At 38.3% G+C, this 18,016-nt stretch overlaps 2 protein-coding genes across 2 annotated transcripts in view; one reads left to right on the top strand and one right to left on the bottom strand.

Annotated features, from left to right (window-relative positions):
* The window catches only part of runx1 (RUNX family transcription factor 1), a 28,952-nt gene extending 25,346 nt beyond the window's left edge, over positions 1 to 3,606 (top strand). Inside the window, exons 7-8 of the mRNA XM_088015042.1 lie at positions 180 to 326; positions 403 to 3,606. Coding sequence (XP_087871168.1) covers positions 180 to 326; positions 403 to 950 — 695 coding nt within the window. The 3' untranslated portion in view covers positions 951 to 3,606. The remainder of the gene's footprint in view (positions 1 to 179; positions 327 to 402) is intronic.
* Positions 3,607 to 6,593: 2,987 nt separating this feature from the next.
* donson (DNA replication fork stabilization factor DONSON) lies at positions 6,594 to 17,866 on the bottom strand. Its single transcript, XM_014974284.2, has 12 exons — positions 17,403 to 17,866; positions 14,819 to 14,887; positions 14,517 to 14,717; positions 12,538 to 12,716; positions 12,383 to 12,458; positions 12,210 to 12,312; positions 11,439 to 11,544; positions 11,176 to 11,316; positions 10,895 to 11,093; positions 8,435 to 8,504; positions 7,001 to 7,131; positions 6,594 to 6,899 (listed from the first exon to the last, which is right to left on the bottom strand). Exons 1-12 carry the CDS (start codon positions 17,742 to 17,744, stop codon positions 6,756 to 6,758), a joined length of 1,761 nt encoding a protein of 586 aa, XP_014829770.2. The 5' UTR covers positions 17,745 to 17,866; the 3' UTR covers positions 6,594 to 6,755.
* Positions 17,867 to 18,016: the final 150 nt, after the last annotated feature.

Genomic DNA, 18,016 nt, shown 5'->3' with positions numbered 1-18,016 from the left:
ATATTTAGTTAGTGGCTAAAGATGCTAATCCTGAGGGATATGGACATCATGTTGATGGAAAAGATTTTTTTTTTTTAATGAATCACATTGATATTATACTATTCAAGAATATTTTCTCTTATTCTGATATCATCCAACTCTGTTGTTTAAACCATTTAATTCATTTCTGTTTGTCTCAGATTCCAGACAGATACAGTCTTCTCCATCCTGGTCCTATGATCAGTCTTATCCCTACCTTGGCCAGATAACTACTCCTACTGTTCACACAACTGCTCCACTTTCACCTGGTCGCTCTTCTCTTGGTGACCTGTCCTCAAGACTCACAGGTAAAACATCAACATACACCATGAGCATATATGAGAGTCAACCAGATGATAATCTATGACATTTCTTTTCCCTCAGGTCCTGACCTTACACCCTTTGGTGACCCCAGGATGGCTTTGGAGCGGCCTTTTAGCTCCCTTCCCTCCCTGCCCGACTCTCGTTTCTCTAACCCTCGGGTGCACTATCCTCCTACAGGAGCTGCATTCACATACACCCCAACCCATAATCCAGTCTCTAATGGTGCCATCAGCATCACTATGGCGACAGCCATGGCAACCACCCAAACAGGACGGTACCATACATATTTGCCTCCACCGTATCCTGCAAACACCCCTCACCAAGCTCAGAATGGGCCGTTCCAGTCTACTTCATCTCCATACCACCTGTACTACTCAGCCACCACCGGCTCATACCAGTTCTCTATGATGGCTGGGGGAGGAGGCAGCAGTGACTCACATTCTCCACCTCGTATCCTCCCGCCTTGTACCACTGCATCCACAGGTTCTTCTCTTCTACACCCTTCTTTGCCCAATCAGAATGAGGGAGTGGGTGTGGAGGTGGAATCCAGCCACAGTAGCTCACCAACAAACATGGTTGCTGCTGAAGCTGTTTGGAGACCATACTGAGTCACCTGAGACGGTGATAACAGATTTTCTACTCTTATCATGGCAATGCTGCTAAGAGTAGACTCACCTGAAATAAGAATATTTTATATAATGACAACTCAAGGACTATGTGAGTCTTATCTTTACATCATTTAAGTTGTTTGACAGTGGCGGTTCTAGACTAGGTTTACCGGCAGGGGGTGGAGCAGTTCTTTTTCATTGAGGCACAGTACAAATAAATAAATAGCAGGTCAATATTTCATAAGTTAAGTAAGCCACAGAGCCATTTGGTTCTCCGGAGTTGCAGATTGCAGACCCCTGAAAATGCAGGTGAAAACTGTCATTCTATCTCAATGTGGCTGAAGCCAGAAGAGCAACACTTTAAAGGTGCATTATGAAACTTTTATAAAAACTATTTTTTTACATATTTGTTGAAGCTGTCACCATGTCATGGTATGAGGCAGAGAATCAGTGAAAAAAATCTAGCTCCTCTGCCTTCTCCCAGTGCTAACTAGAACATCCAGTCAGAGCCCAGAGGTGGGGGTTAGCGCTGTCATTCACAGTGTCCTGTGGTGCTGCCAGCTTTTACCAGCAGATTCTGTTGAGTACTCAGGCTAGTTAGCATAGCTACCGATGGCTGCGGGTAAAATGGTTTTTCTGTAACAGTAAGATGTTTCTCTGCCATTAGCACATTTAGCAGCGAGTACATGAGGTTGAGTGATAGCACTAAGATCCTCCTCCTGGCTCTGATTGGTTGTTTTTGGTCGAGAGCAGCACATTTCTTCAGACTGCAAAAATAGCTTGGGGGAGGAAGATCAATCCTTAGGCAGATTATCTGTCTCGTACTGTTAAGATATGGTGACGGTTTTAACAATTATGTAAAAAATATGTTATTTATAACCATTACATACTGCACCTTTAATTAATTCATTGTTAAAATAAAACTGAAGGAAACCAATGTAATTGGCTCAACATAGCAATAGCTGCCTTTCCGTTAAACTTATAATTGCACAAATTATATCGTCAATGGACAATTTGAGCAATTATCCATTAAGCAATTAACACAATTTTGTACATTCCACTTTATCTTGTGGAATCTAAAGACATTACCAGTAACATATTGTTTTCTTTTAAAAAAAAAGCCTCCAATTAAAAAAAAAAAAAACTCACATTTTTCGATAAAAAGCATTTCCGCCAGGATGAGGTGGTTTTTCGGCTGTATTGAAATACTTTTTTCACATCTCCAGAGTAATGAGCAGGATGTTACTACTGGCGAAAACCAGAAGAAGACACAAAGTAGTAGAAGGATGATGGTTTGTTTTGTTTTTGGGGAAGGGGTTCGGACAATGTGCAGCTGGCTCCACCAAAGCTCTCACAGCATCTCACATTTTCTAAAATTTGTGCGGCATTCGAACGTGTTGAATCTTTGCTGTAAAATGACTAACTACAATTTCCCCAAAATGCCGCCTACGTAGTCTCATATCATAAATTGATTTAGTATTATCACTTTATTACAGAGGTAATAACAGGGGTCAAGACCAGTTCTGCAGGGGCACTGGCCCTTGTTTGCCCCTGCCTAAAACCGCCCAGGTTGTTTGACAGATTGAAAAAAGCCAAAGTCTTCATCCTGTCAAATTGGAATTGGATAAGCTATTCAATCTTTATGGCCTCCTGATTTTTGGACCAGATACACAAAATAACCTTATGTCATGAAATCTCCAAACATTACCAGTAATGTATTGTTTTCTTTTTGTTTTTCTTAGAAAAAGCCTTGACCTGTTGAGTAAGCTGTTCATTTTCTGTAGGGTTCACAAAATGTTACTGAACCTCAAATATGTAGATTTTGGTGTCAAGTTTTAGTGAATCCAAGTCCAATTGGTTTCACACTAGGACTGTGTGAATGCAGGTCACCAACAGTACAGCATGTGTTTTTATACCAATGAAGATACGTGTCACTTTGTGCAACTTACTCGCTAAATGACTTGTTTTTACATTTTTGCTCAGAAAGGAGCTTTACTTCACAAACATAAGATTCAGTGTCTCAGATCTGGACACATATACTTAAGAGTCAGAGGTAAAAAGTCAAAGGTTAAAGGCATTGGTTCTATACAGTGGATGTCAATTAAAGAGTTGGAAAGTATGCAGACATTTATTTTATGTTAGCCAACTTGAATATAACACTTTAATCAGTTTCATATTTCTGCCCAAATGCAACAGAGTAGCAAAGTGGAGTCCTTCCAAAAACAGAATAAAGGCTACACCAATTAACTGAGTATTAATCTTATTTTCAAAGACCATATTTTAGTGCGTCAGATGCACATTGTATTTTCCAGGCTGAATGACACTCATTACACAAAGAATCAATCATATTTATTCTCCTTTTGATTGCCACTGCAGATTATATTCCCCCATTTCAGGCTAAATCAAACATCTTCTTCTGTCACATTGACTTTGCATGCCCTCTTTCACTTTACCTACTGATCTTCTCTGCAGCCTTTTCTTCATCACCAGCAGCTCTATGTTTAACATTGGTTGTGCAAGATATGCACCAAGACCTCCACACATGTCCAGACTCTGTCAGTCTTGCCTCCAGTTGGCTGTCCTTTGGATTTTCCCTTCTGACCATTTTGTTTGCTCTTAATGGAACTCTTAAAATTATTGTGTCTTCACCCACAAATTGTTGTCCTATGTTTTTATTGGGTCCTTCATCTCCCAACATCACCGCACTGGATACATTATGCAGTCATTCCCAAAAGATTTTCCTTGCGCACATTTTATAAACTTTACTGCTCGACTCTTGTTAGAGCATATTGTCGGGTGTATGGTATTCTGAAGTTTAATAAACATTTCATAAACCATAAGCTGTTGACAAGTGAATCAAGTTTACGCAAACTGTTGTTTCCCTTTTTATGACCTCTGCAACATCCCAGTGTTGATTACCTGTGCTACCTCGTCAAATTTTCCTACTGTAGCACATCTATCTAGATAGCTATGTCTGTCAGTGCTACCTTTCAAAAACTGCTAGTGATATTTGCATACAGAAGACCTTAGCAGTGAGTGTCAATGTTAAATACCAATTATATTTAAGAGAAGGGATTTAACAAGGATAAGTAGAATTTTAAAAAATGTGAATAACATCTTTTCTAAAAGTATCAGGTTAGGGTTAGACAGGAATCCCTCCCCGTTTAAAAACACCTTGTGTAAATGCACTTAAAACCTTCTTGAGAACAGCGTACCTGTTTTATCATGTAAAACTGGTACTAAAACCACTTATTAGAATCCTACCTTCACAAAATACACATGGTAGCACATGTTGATCTACCAAAACTCCATCAAAATATCCTACCTGGTAAACACAAGGGTAGCACATTTTGCTACAGCAAATTCCTTCCTTTGAATATTATTATTAAATACAGAGGTAGCACATGGCGATGGGCTAAAAGGCCTTCATCAGAATATCCTACCCGATAAATGTGTGGGTAGCGCACCAGTGCATCAAAACCCTGCATCAGAATATCCTACCTTTTAAAAAAATATTTTAAACACAGAGGTGTTTGTAAGAATGAAACGGCATCAGAAACAAGTTTTTATTTAAATTAAATAGATATCTACAAATACAGATCTCTGCAAACTCTTTTTTTGTGCATTAATACATTGTATGACAGTCTTTATCAAATGAAGCACAGACAAACTGTGTAGACCAAACTTCACAGGTCACTGTGCACCTGAAATGATAGGGTATCTTAATATATGCTACACCATACTATCGCTACCAATATGATCTATTTAACAGTTTAATTAAAAAAGTGTTATTAAAATAAAATATTTTAAAGTGTAGGGGCAACATAGCCCACTAAACACCACATTTTGTCCTGATTCACGTGGTTGACGCCAAGCAATGACTTTCTTGTTTACAGTATGCAGTACAGTAAGGACATTGCAGACAGCAAACTAGTCATTTATAAATATGTTTACAAGCTGCCTTAAAACATGCATAACACACAGCTTACTGAAAACCAGGTACAAAATAAATTAGATAAAGCTTACCTTAATCTTCAATGACATAAAACAGAAGAAAGAAAACTTCCACAGATAGGGTATATGAATAAATCTGCTAAGTAAGCAGTATGTGACATCGATGTGCACGTGCGCAATGCCACAAAGTAGGACGGATTGATGGTTAGCACAGATAAAACACCTGTTTGTTAAAAAAAAAAAAAAAAAAAAAACTTGCCTACACACAATGACATTAATTGTATTCTGCCAAGAAAATATTTTTTTTTTCATCCAGTCTTATAGATATAGCCTAGTTCTTTGGTTCCCATATTACCACAGTAATATTTTACATGGATGTTCTTGTTTTTAACTCAATAGTTTTTGTAGTATTTTACTTTTAACCATGTAAAGAAAATTCTTTAACCATATATATCGGATTAGTGTTCCTTTAGTCAATTAAATAATTCATTTAAATTATTTTTCAGGTTTTGTAAATTATGGCATGAAATAAAATTAATGAATCACTATTAAACTTTCTCCTGTTAAATCAAAGAAAAATAAATTTAAGACAAATAGACAGTACATTGAACTGAAAAAAATTGTGCAAAAGAACTTAAAATAATTTCTTATAACATTGTGAACTTAAGTCTGACTGGATAAAATCATATTTTAACAAAAAGAACATTTATTGTTAAAAAATGTTTTTAAACAGAAATTAAAACCAACCACGATTCAGCATTAGCAGAATGCTAACTCACCAAGACCAAGTATCAGTGGACACAGCAACAGTTTTGCTAGCTCATGTTCCCATCAACTTAGCATAATAGATATTGAAAATTAACTTCTGGAAAGTGCTGCTAATTTTAATGATACCCACAAAGTTCAGCACAGTTCGTCTACAGCACAGGTGTTAAACTCCAATCGTGGAGGGCCACTGCCCTGCAACTTTTAGATGTGCCTCTGCTGCACCACACCTGAACAGAATAATTAGGTCATTAGTAAGGCTTTGGAGAACTGATCTACACAAGAAGGAGGTAATGAAGCCATTTCATTCCAGGGTTTTGTACCTGTGGCACATCTAAAAACTGCAGGACAGTGGAGGACTGGAGTTTGACACCCCTGGTCTACAGCCTCCTTACATCTTCAAAGTGCAGCTGACCGTGTATTCCAAGTTAAGAAGACGGGATCACGCTTCCTTTTGAAACAGGAAAAAATAAAAGTGTTTTCAGTTTTTTATAATTAAAGACATAAATGTATTAATAAGAATAGGAGAGAAAAGGGGACGTTTCTCTTCTGGGTTACACTTGTTCTAAGACAAGCAAAAATAACATTTCAGGGTTGTCTCCATTTTTCCAGAACACACCTTGATGACCCCCAAGATTTTTGGGAAAACATAAGTGGACTGACTAGACTAAAGTTGAGCTCTTTGGAATTACCAATTGCCAGTTTTCAGGTTTAGGCAGCAATCACCCTTTTCACATTGGGTGATGTAAGTTGGGACGTTATTCTCCTTTCGAGAGAATAATATCAAACCAATTTAAATGTTTGAAACACTAAAATAAACATGCAAAAAAAAAACAAAAAAAAAAAAAGGAAATCAGGAAGTGGTCAAAGACTTTTTGCCAATAAAATTAACTTGTTGAAAACCAAAAATTATAGAAAACGTACTTGCATAAATAGGATTTATTATGAACTATGTTTTAAAAACAACTTACAAAAAACACACTTATGCTTGATGAAAGACCAACAAAATCTAAAGAATTGAAGAAATTCCATTGGATGGTCTTTTTGCTTGAGGTGTGATGGTTTCAGATATGCACCATCTCTGTTTTATCCAATATTCCAGGTGTAGCTATAGTTATTCATTGCTAAGTGCGTCAGGGTAGTTTTGCCAAGAGTGGATGGCTGCTGGAGATGATTAATTGAAGCAGGAGGAAGACCACAGTGAGTCAGGTCTCCCACTGCCTTGGTACACTATAAAACACAGAAACATGGGAGATTGCTCAATATTTACTGTGACATGACCATTTCAATATTAGTGTTAGTGTGCATCTATTATGTGATTAATATCATACCCGTTTCCTGCAGGTTTCTATGTTCATGACAGCAGTGGGTGTATGAGTATAAAGAGCAGCAGAGAAGTTGCCTTTTTGAGCAGTCTGAAGAAGAGCTGTGATGGCATGAAGAGATGAAGGAAGGATGGGTCCTAAAGTGCAAAAAGAAAGTCAGTTAAGTTCATTTGTACACCACCAACTCACAACAAATGTTATCTCAAGACACTTAAGAACTCAGGCCCCATTTGTTTCCCATCATACAGAAATACACATCAAAATCCCATCAGTAAGATCCAATCATCCAGATTAGAGTCACTGACATACAGTCTAGTTTGATTTTGTAAAGTAAAGCAGTCAAATTCAGTTTATAATGTTATCTATGAAGGACTTTGAGAGGACACAAAGCAAGCACAGAAAACAGTAAACAATGCTTAATGAGCATTGTTTACTGTTGTTTAATGAGCATCTTGTATTTGCAATTAAATTTCTTTTCATTTCATGAAAAGGGTACTGACACAGAAATAGAATCTGTCTAAACTGTGATAATATTGCCTGTTACCGCCACCTACTGGTATTTTTGTTCCAGTTTCCCTGACAATTTGGGTGGTTTCATTCAGCTCAGTTCAAGAGCCAAAATAATGGCAAATCTAAAACTGGAGAGTAGCAGGAAAAAGTAACAGAGTGTGGTAAGATTTTATTTTGTTGGGATTATATTAACTGTTTTGATTCTAGCAAATGACTGCAGTGAAACAGAGTGAAAAATTCAAAGGGGTCTGAATACTTTCTGAACCCACTGTATATTTCCTATGCACATAGTGCCATTTTATAACACAGTCAGTTGTTATAAGAATCCTATATATCAAATGTGACTTTAAAGAAATTTGACACTGTAATTTAACACCTCTTAAGACTAGGGCTCTTTCTGAAACTCCATCGTCAGGAAGTTGCTGCAACATCGCTCCTCTATTAACCTTTTAACAACATTTTTACCAGCATTGCACTTAGACTTATGTTTAATCAGCTCAGTAGATGCACAATTCCACCAGTTTTTTGTTAATTGCTGCTTGCTAGTTTAAAGGACCTGAGTGGTGAAGTTGTGGGGACGGTTGCTCTGTGAGGCGGAAGCTCTGAAGTTCCTATACTTCACCTGAGGTGCAGCTCCTAAGCTGCACCTCAAAGGTGTCGCCAGGTTTACTAAAGGCGTTTTGCACAGTTGAATGGTTGCCATGGGAGATTAAAGAATTTCTCAGACATGCATGAAAGAATCAAAGCAACACTCCATATATGTTTTTGGTGACGGAATAACATTATATCATGTAAAGCTCAAAAAAGTTGATTTAATATAATGCTACCCCTACAATATCAATATGAACAGGGTTATAGTTTTGAAAACTCAAAAAGAACATCTGTAATTCAGAAGTTAAAAAAAAAAACATTCTAGTTCTGGTTCTGTACCTGTGAGCTCCAGACTGCTAATGTTCTGGTAGGTACAATCGACCAAATTCTTGACATTAATGCTGCGGCCCTGGAAAACACATCATAAACCAGACTGTCAAAAAGGGGTTAATAAAGACTGAGTTATTAGTAAAGGTTGATCTTACATTTCATTTTCAGTCCTTCAAAAAAAAAAAAAAAAAAACCTATATATATATATATATATATATATATATATATATATATATACACACACACACACCACACACACACACACACACACACACACACACACACACACACACACACACACACACACACACACACACACACATACATACATATTGTCGAGAAAAAGTCGAGCTCAGCCCACTTTCCCATGCTGGAGATTTTAGTTTAATAATAACAATAAATAAAGTTATCTTTAAAACTAATTACACAGGTGACATCAAGACCCAACAGTATAGTCAGACGGTAATAAAATCAATCTGGTTGTGTGTGTTGTTATTGTGTCCTGCAAACTTTGCTTTAATTCTACTTTTTTCTATTTAATCATAAAAAATCATAATCAGGCAGAAAGAGAGTCATGGAACAGGAAGATCAGTTTCCTGAAGAAAGAGGAAGTTTCCAGCCTGCAGTGAATAAAAATAGTTCAGACTGCTCATTTTGAGCATTAAAGGTTTAAAGAATAAAATCTAAACATTTTGAGGAATTGAATAAAACCCAGAGTAAAATACTTGAATTTATAATGATAACTTATAATTAAGCCAATAATTAATATTGGTTTAACCGGTGGTTGATGTTGGTTTGATTATAAGAATATTTACACTTACTCTTATACTTATGGAAGTACTAAAAGGTGAAAGAAGTAACTGTAACATGATATCAAATAATTAGAATAATGAATTATTCTTGGTTTCTTTTCATTAATGTCTGTAATAACTCACATCATGATTATAATAAGAGTAACTAATAAGTAATGGTTATTATAAAATTATAAATGAATGCTAAATCAGAGAAACTAAAAAGTTATAAATGTGATTCTGACATTGAACTTGAAATGGAGTAAAATGTGTAGCTGTAGTTAAAGGTCACTGATGTTGTGTTGGAGGTAGATGGTAGGTGAAAAGTCAGGGGAGAAGAGGAACTGATAGGAGGGCAGAGGTGACCAAGACATTAGGTCATTAGAACAGACATCATGTCTCCAAGATGGTGATGGATATGAGATCATCTGTCCAAGCAGAAACAGGAAGTGAGATTTTTGAGATGCATGAAGGAAACAGGTGCAGAGGGCAAACAGAGAACTTCAGAAGTTCAGTTCTAAAAAACAAGGGAGTTCATCTGAAGGTTGAGGCCAACCAAAAGGCAGTTGACGTCAAGGAAAAACGCACGTGAGTAAAGAAAGTGTGTGGCTGCTGATAAGAATAAAAAGACACCAGACAGAAGGATCGGGGTTCTTTGTTCCGCAGCGTTTGAGTCGAGCACACATGGAGATGCAGAATCAACGGAGGGCTGCGTGATGATACCCCGGGACGACTACGCGCTGCACAAGAAAGGGACAAGATCCGTCTACCCACAACCCGGGATTCTGATTCGACTGCGGCCCCACGCTCAACCCAAAAGATTCCAACGATGCTGCAGTGGAGATGGGGAATAGACAAAGATCTTTTGTGGATTAAGAACTGAGTTCGTTGAGGATTCTCACCAGTTCAACTTTGGATCTATTCTAAAAGGATTCTGCCAAGACAAAGACAGGACTCCATCCATGGACTTTAAAGTTTTCTGCATCTGGGTTTGAGTATTACTGCCTCCCCCCAAAAGCCTCTATTTAGATTAAGACACAGTGTAGGGTTAGAAGTAGGAGTAATTTCTAGAAAATCTTAAAAGTTTTAAATTCTTAATTTGTTATTCAAATGCTGTATGTCTTTTCCCTTGCTAAAAGCTTGCTAATAAAATACTAAAGTCTAATTTGATGTTGTGGACAGTTAAATTATTTGAGTCAACTAGATTTAATTCTTCTGATTAATGTAAAATCAATGTTAATGGTCCTAGTAAATTAGGGTGGCTTCATACGTTCTTTAGTTCAGATAAATAATGACCCTGTGACTTATTCCTAGTCGCTAAAATTATCTAAGCCGGAAACAAGTGCACGTTAATTACAGGGAAGGAGATGTGGTTTATGATTTTGGACACCGGTGGGGCTACTCCGATGTCTGAGTCATAGACTGAAGGGGGTCATAACGTCTTGGATGAAGGCAGTTAGAGCTTAGAGGAATCTTTCTCTAAATTCTTAACTGTGGTAATACTCTGGAATTAGATGCTTTTCGGACCCGTAAGACGGAGAGCTGGTCAGTAGTCAGTCCGCCAGAGTTGGGAGGAGTTAGAGGCGTGGCTGAGTACTGGAAATTAACAATATATATATATATACACACACACACACACACACACACTCAGAAACGATGACATGGATGACTCCTATACCTTCAGAACATTCATGGTAGCCCCTCTGAAGGCAGTGGGGGCCAGCAGGGTTGGTGGCAGACCGGTCTGAGAACCAGCTGCAGCCACCACACTCTTCCAGTTGATGAGGAAGTTGATGAGATTGAAGGAGTGGGATCCCTCCACACATACAGCCGACTCAGGTTTATGGTCTAGAGACAGAGTCGGAGCTTCTTTTTGTCTATATAAGCTGTCAAGGAGCATTCAGAACAAGGTTGTATTGGTTCAGAAACGTTGCAAAAACAAGGAGCAATGGAGGATACAGCTGTATGTTAATGCATTCGGGCTTCTTGAGTTTGTCCTGGATTCCTATCTCCTTTAGCCAAGACAAGCTGTCATCTTCACCTTGGCTGCATCCATCATCTTGTTCATCCCAATTCTGATAGTCCTCATCCACCTGCATGCTGCAACATTTACATTTTGAATCACTGCATCAGTTAAACCAAGAAAAATACAATTTTAAACATCTTCAAGAACATAGAATTCAGATTTGTCATCAACAGTGTAGACACAGTAAAAGTCTCACAAATCTTTGTTCTCGTTTTCCATTTCCTCTTCTCCCTGTTGAATACTTTTATGTTGCTCACTAATCCGCCTCCTTTCCTTCAGCAGGGGAAGACTGAACTCCACACCTTAACAAAGACATGGGTCAGAGATAAAGTACTTTACCTGCTGGGGTCTGAATGCACAGTGCCTCACAAATTCCTCCTGGTTCCCATCTGCAAAGAAATCTGCTCTAGTTCACCAGTCAGTTGGATCTGCCTGATCCAAACTGATCATTCGAATCGAACTCTGATAGCTTTTTACCCTGTGAGCGGTCCGGGTGTGCGCTTTTACAGTCTATTTATGCACCTTTACTTATTTCTTCACGATGAACTGTTGGCTCCTCTGTAAACAAATTAACACAACATTGCATTCTCTTCAGTGTTCTCTGTTCTGGAGACTGAAATTAAATGTGCCATTTCAACCAAAGGTTTGGAATGCACTTCTGAACCAGATGCGCTCCAGAGTGTCCAGTCCACAACTCTTCAACACATTGTCAGCTTCCGGTCAGAAAGATGCATTTAGTTCAGTATCCAGTAGATAATATTCAGAAAGGATCTTTTTATTGATTGACTCTAGTTGCCACTACGATGAACTCTTTGCATAAAGTCTATAATGCCTGCCCATGTGCACCAGTCAAGGGTGTGAATTATTACCTGTCAAGCAGGATTCACATTTTTCAGTCATTAACCTCCCCCAAACTATTCCATTAATGCAACCCCTGATTGGTACATGCTAATCTTTTTATGAGTACCTTCAGTCTTCATTGCTTCTCTGAGACCTCGAGTTGTAGGAGAAATTAAGGCAGTTATGCAGTCTGACCCTGCAAGGCCTGCTGCCTTGAACAACACTGTGAACTGATGCAAAGAAGAGCCAATTAGGGAAATAAAAACAGAAGCTATCAAACACCAAAGCATGTTAATGTACCTGATAGGAGCAGACATAGAAGTATGGGCACAGCCCCACCTTCAAAAGGCTGTAGAGAGATGACAAACTGATAGACCTAAGAAGAGAAAACAGCTTTTTAGTGGATGCTATCCTCCCAGACCTCAAGGAGCGAGCAGAAAGTCTAACAATCTCACCATTCCTTTACAAGACTCTCGTGTACTGCTTCATCCTGAGTCCAGGGCATGTTCTTCCCAGAGAAGTTCTTTTCAGCATTGATCCTGGGGAACAAGGAGAGCCAGGGCAGGGAAGGGTGCTGCCAGTACACCAAGCACTGCTGGAAGGCAGACCGGACGTCAGACCAGGACCTGGGCTCCTGCAACACACACAGCATTACATTCAGCGACTGAGATGAACAAATAACTAACTAAACTAAACATGATATTCAGGGTTTCCCCAAGAAAACTTGCTAAGCTTGGTGGTCAGAGCGCCAAAGCGGTCCTCTGGTGGTCCACCTTGTTTCTGTATTAAAAGATGTTAAGTTGACAGGAATGTAAAAATATTACAGTCATTATGTGTTACAGGAAGACATTGCCAGTGAAATGCTATTTAAACCCACAACTATAGTCTTAAAAACATAAAAAAATATAATTAAAATGAATATCTATTATTTTCACTTAATCCAAATTAAGTCAGCAGTCCAGGCATTCAAGGCCTTCATGCACCCCCATATTAATATCTTAAGACGGACCACTGATTTTATATATATAGATATACACACATAGATACATATATACATATATATATATATATATATACACACAAACTGACAGACACCAACAAGTAATAAGTTGTTAAAGGTTTCAACATTTTCAACATTTTTAAATAAGACATTCTAGAGGAGGATATCAGTGGCTACCACTTGATTCGATAACAGGACGGTGATCAAGGACCCTGAAAGGGCAGTATTATGTGCTTCCAGGCACATATTGTGATTTACAGCACAATCAAGTTACCTTCAGTTGTTCTAAAAACACAGTATATGTAAAATATTACTTAAAATAAATTTGACTTTGATATGTAAGCCCTTGAAATTGGGCCTCTGTTTCTTTAAAAACACTCCTCTTTCTGAAACTTGGTCTTTAGGAAGTCATCACGACATCTTGGATCTCTATTAATCCTTTAACAACATTTTTACCAGCATTGCACTGAGAAGTAGCTCATATAATGAGCTCAGTAGGTGCACGGGGCACATACTATCTATCCATCCATCCATTTTTCTTTACACCCTTGTCCCTAGTGGGTCGGGAGGGATGCTGGTGCCTACCTCCAGCGAATGTTTCAGGGGACAGGGGGTTACACTCTGGACAGGTCGCCAGCCTGTCACAGGGGCACCTACTAATTGTTGCTGGCTAGTGTGAAGGAACTCAGTGGGAGAGTCGCTTGACATGACCTTCATTGTGTGCAAGGTTTGCAGTTTGCACTGGGAGTTTTAGAAACTCTGACGAGGAATAAACACAAAACCTTTGATCATTAATTTATTTTTTTTTTTTAACTTTCAGCTTATTCCTGAGGATTCTCAGAATAACCTGAGAACTGAGCTTTTGGTGTCCTCCTATCTCTGTTCTGTAGAGTCGATGTTGAGCCATAGAATCTCACTGTGATTCTCCAGCTGCACTGCGGCACAGAGGAAGCAGCTCCAGAGGGTCATAAACACTGTCCAGAGATTGATTGGCTGTCCTCTTTCATCTCTGCAGGAGACCTACAGAACCCATTGCCTCTGGAGTGCTTGCAGCATCATCACGGACCCCTTACCCCCGGCCATCACCTCTTCAAACTCCTGCCTTCAGGGTGGCATTTCAGGGCATTAAAGTCAAGGACAAACATACTAAAAAATAGTTTCTACCCAAGAGTTGTTGCCCTAAAGACAGCAAATCTATCTAAAACCTGATCTTTATTTATTTATTTACTTATTTATTTATTCTTAACATTCCAATTGCTTCTGTGTTTCTTCAAGAACTGCTTTTTATCATTTTTGTTTTTGCTTTATTCGTGCACAATGACATTAAAAGGAATTCTCAAAAAGGAATCCTCAATATCAACTGTAAAGTTAAAAAGATAAATGAGGAAAACCCCAATTTGCTTCAGAAAGAGGTGAGCTAATAACATTAACTACCTGCAGATTGTGCGGGAGCATGGTAAACTTAGCTCTGCAGCTGTTGCTGAGTCCCAGAGCTTCTTCCTGGGCTTTCGGTTGTCCTGTCCACGACAAGGACTCTGGAGAGGTGAAGATGACCCGAGTTTTCAAGCTCCAGTCAGCTGGATACTCCGCGCAGCTAACAGGGGCTATGGAGACGGGTGCAATGGCCAGTGGGTTCTAATGGAAAAACAGTGAGGACATGTGAGGACATTTAAGGCTCCAGACTAACATTCTGATGCTATATATCTGTTTGTGTTAATATAACAGAAAAAGCCCACCTTGAGCAGCAGATTGTCAGTATGTTGCTCCTCTGTTTCCAACAAAGGGTTGTCTTCAGACAGAGACTTCTACAACAAAATACAAGCATTTTTCCATGTTTTTGCTCTTTGTTTGATCCCTGCAGTACCTTTAATGTTTTACTCAGGCAGGGGAATTCGGCCTAGAAATTTTGAACAACATTTGTTTAAAATAAGTTGTAAGTAATCCCAAATTAAGTTCCTTATTTGTTGTGTCACCTTTTTAACTATTATTGTCTTTATTTCGTTTTATTTGTATAATATATGGTTGACTTCCGGTTTCTGATGTGATGCTTTTATTTTGATAGGACAACTTCCGCTATCTGTATTATAGGGCGGCAGCTTAACGACAAAAAGAACGGAAGACAAGTTGCAACAACAATATTAAAATGCATCTTATTAGCAGCCCCCTTGATAGAGGCACAAGGTATGTTTATTTTGAAAATAAGGATATTTCTAATATTGATCGGTCAAAATTGTGAATTTGTTTTATTGTAATCAAACACTATGGTACAGTTTTTGAATTAGAGTTTATATTTTAATGGTGAACGTTATTTTTAGTTACTAACGTTACGGTTGTGGTTTGTAGCTTACGCTGTCTTTTTTGTGTGTGTCTGCACATACAGTTCTTACGGTGAAACTTATGGTTTATTTCCAATTAACCTCACTGTTCATCAGTTAAGCAGAAATTACTAAGGGTAGGACCGATTGCAGTTTTCTGGCCGTTCGCCGATTACCAATCTTTAAAATGCCTGACCTACTGATTCCGATTTTGGCCAATACTGAGTTTTTTGTCTGAAAATAGCAAGAAAATTGCTATTTTAATTGTTAACTGCGAATGTGCAGACATGACCTGGTGGCCCCTCTATGAGTAGTTGATTTTTAGACCTTTGATGAGGTGGATAGTATCAGCTGATCACCGATCTCCCAACATTAAGAAAATCGGCACAGATAAATCAGTTGGCTGATAATTGATATAAGGCAAAAGCTTATTTTATATTTAATATTTTTAGCTTTTATTATTCTGTAGAAATCAGTTATTACTTTGAAATTAAAGAGGTTTTGTGGAAACAGCTGAATTCACTTTTTCAATGCACTTTAAAGCAGAAAATGAATTGAAAAAGGCTCATAATCATTTATAGGCTGTAGATACAACAGACATGCATTGATGTAGCTGCAATCTATTACATTTTTCGCTCTTCACACAGGTAAGTAGTAGCAAAAATAACAAATATGTGACATAATTTATTTATTTACATGTATACATTATAAATTAATATTATTTATATTAATTTACAAATGCAAACATGACCACATCTCTTCCATCCTCCACTCTCTCCATTGGCTTCCCATTTCCACCAGGACTGAATTCAAGATTTCCTTCTTCACACACCCATGCATCTATGGAAATGGCCCCAACTATCTCAAAGAACTATTTAACCCACAAAACACAACTCTTTCACTCCACCCACTCAAACCTTCTCCACATACCCAAAACCAAACTGAGAACTACGGGGGACAGGGTCTTCTCCGGTGTCGCTCCACGTCTAAGGAATGATCTGACACTGTGAGAGCACCACAATCCACTGACTGACCTTAAGACATTTCTTTTTAGCAACATTTTTGGTTCATTTTCTTAGATATTGGTTTTAATCTCTTATTTATGTATCTATTCATTTATTTAATTATTTTTATCCATTAAAATTGCTTGTTTTGTTCCTGTTTTCCTGCCCTTTGACATCTAAAGACATAAAGGGCATTATAAATAAAATCTATAATTATTATTATCAAAGCTTTGTTAAATTTTATGTCACCTTTTTTCCAAGATATTCTCAGCTTTTAGCATCTGACAAATCTTCAGTGTTAGAATTTATGATGCTTCACATGAAATCAATCATTCCCATTCAGACTCACATTCACACTGGTGATGGCAAGCTACTGGATTGTAGCCACAAGTGATGTGGCTTAAATCCATATAAGGGTTTGATATTGGTTGATTTTGATCATTATTGTACATATACATTCTTTTTTAAATATTGTCAATATGGTGTTCCTGTTTTATCCACAATTTCCACTTGAACCGTTGTACTGAGTTTTCAGTTCCATCTCACACAGCAGCAAAATCTGAACCTGCTGCTGTGCAAGTTACTCAACAGGTTGCTACTGGGAAACCAAAGACTGAGTAGATGCTATTCCAACCTTTTTAGCTTGCTATGAGAGTTTGAGCCTTTCCTCTGCTTACAAATCCCCAGAATGCTGTGCGGTTCTGGATCGAAGTTTAGTGACAGTATTAAATATTCTATTAGATATATTTTCTATTGATATTGATCACGTGTTTTCTTTATTGTATTGTTATTGATTTATTTCCAAGCCCTAGGTGAATTGTGTCATGGCTGTAATTCAAAGCGCTTAAGAACACAGTGGCCTGATTAAAGGCTTTATGTTGTAAGAATGATCAATACGTAGGAAACATGTTTATTTGGCAGACATGTTGGAACAATGAGTTTTGCGAAGCAGATATAAAACTGGTTTGTGGGTTTGTCTCAGAGCGAATTACTGATCCTACCTCCGCCGAGCTGTCTACTGGTGGACCACTTCTGCGGTCTCCTGATGTCTTCTCCGCGGACATTAGTTTTATAAAAGTACCCACATCTTCACCGTCCCCGTCTTTGAGTAAAACTTTCTTCGGACGACTGACAGTGTTGTCCCAAGTCAAAAAAGGATTCCTGCGTTTCCCTCTGCTTGTGGACTGGCTGTGGAAGCTGGGAGTTGCTGAGGAAGAGCCAGAAGCCGAAGAAGAGCCGCTCGCTCCGGGACTCTCAACGACATTACGGGCTCTTTTTCTCCTCAGCCGAACGACCTCAGCAGGCCGCTTACAGCTGGACCAGGAGTCGCCCTGCTGAGCCATACAGGAGGACAAAAGTTTCAGTAGAAATATAATAAAATAATTCAAATTCAAAATCACCACCCTGTTTATTTGACGCGCTTTCCGCACTGCGCAAACTCCCGTCGTCTTTTTTTCTTCTTCTGTTGATGTTGTTTGCGTTTTGCAACTATTGTAAAAAATAAATTACCGCCACCTGCTGGACTGGAGTATAGGACATCGAACGAACAGCAGATAAACTAAATAAATACACTAGATATAACAGATATAAATATACAGGAAATTACTTAAAAAAA

Source organism: Poecilia mexicana, unplaced genomic scaffold (genome assembly GCF_051168715.1).
Source record: "Poecilia mexicana isolate PSO_F unplaced genomic scaffold, ASM5116871v1 scaffold_2, whole genome shotgun sequence".
Lineage (NCBI taxonomy): Eukaryota > Metazoa > Chordata > Actinopteri > Cyprinodontiformes > Poeciliidae > Poecilia > Poecilia mexicana.
The sequence above is the reverse complement of the archived record's forward strand: the minus strand, read 5'-3'. Positions and strand labels throughout refer to the sequence as shown.

Excerpts from the sequence above, each read along its gene's own strand:
- donson (XM_014974284.2), bottom strand. The coding sequence starts at position 17,744 with ATGGCTCAGCAGGGCGACTCCTGGTCCAGCTGTAAGCGGCCTGCTGAG. Across the intron at positions 14,718-14,818 it reads CTGACAATCTGCTGCTCAAG|AACCCACTGGCCATTGCACC; the intron begins GTGGGCTTTTTC and ends TTTTTCCATTAG. Across the intron at positions 12,717-14,516 it reads TGCTCCCGCACAATCTGCAG|GAGCCCAGGTCCTGGTCTGA; the intron begins GTAGTTAATGTT and ends TGTGTGTTGCAG.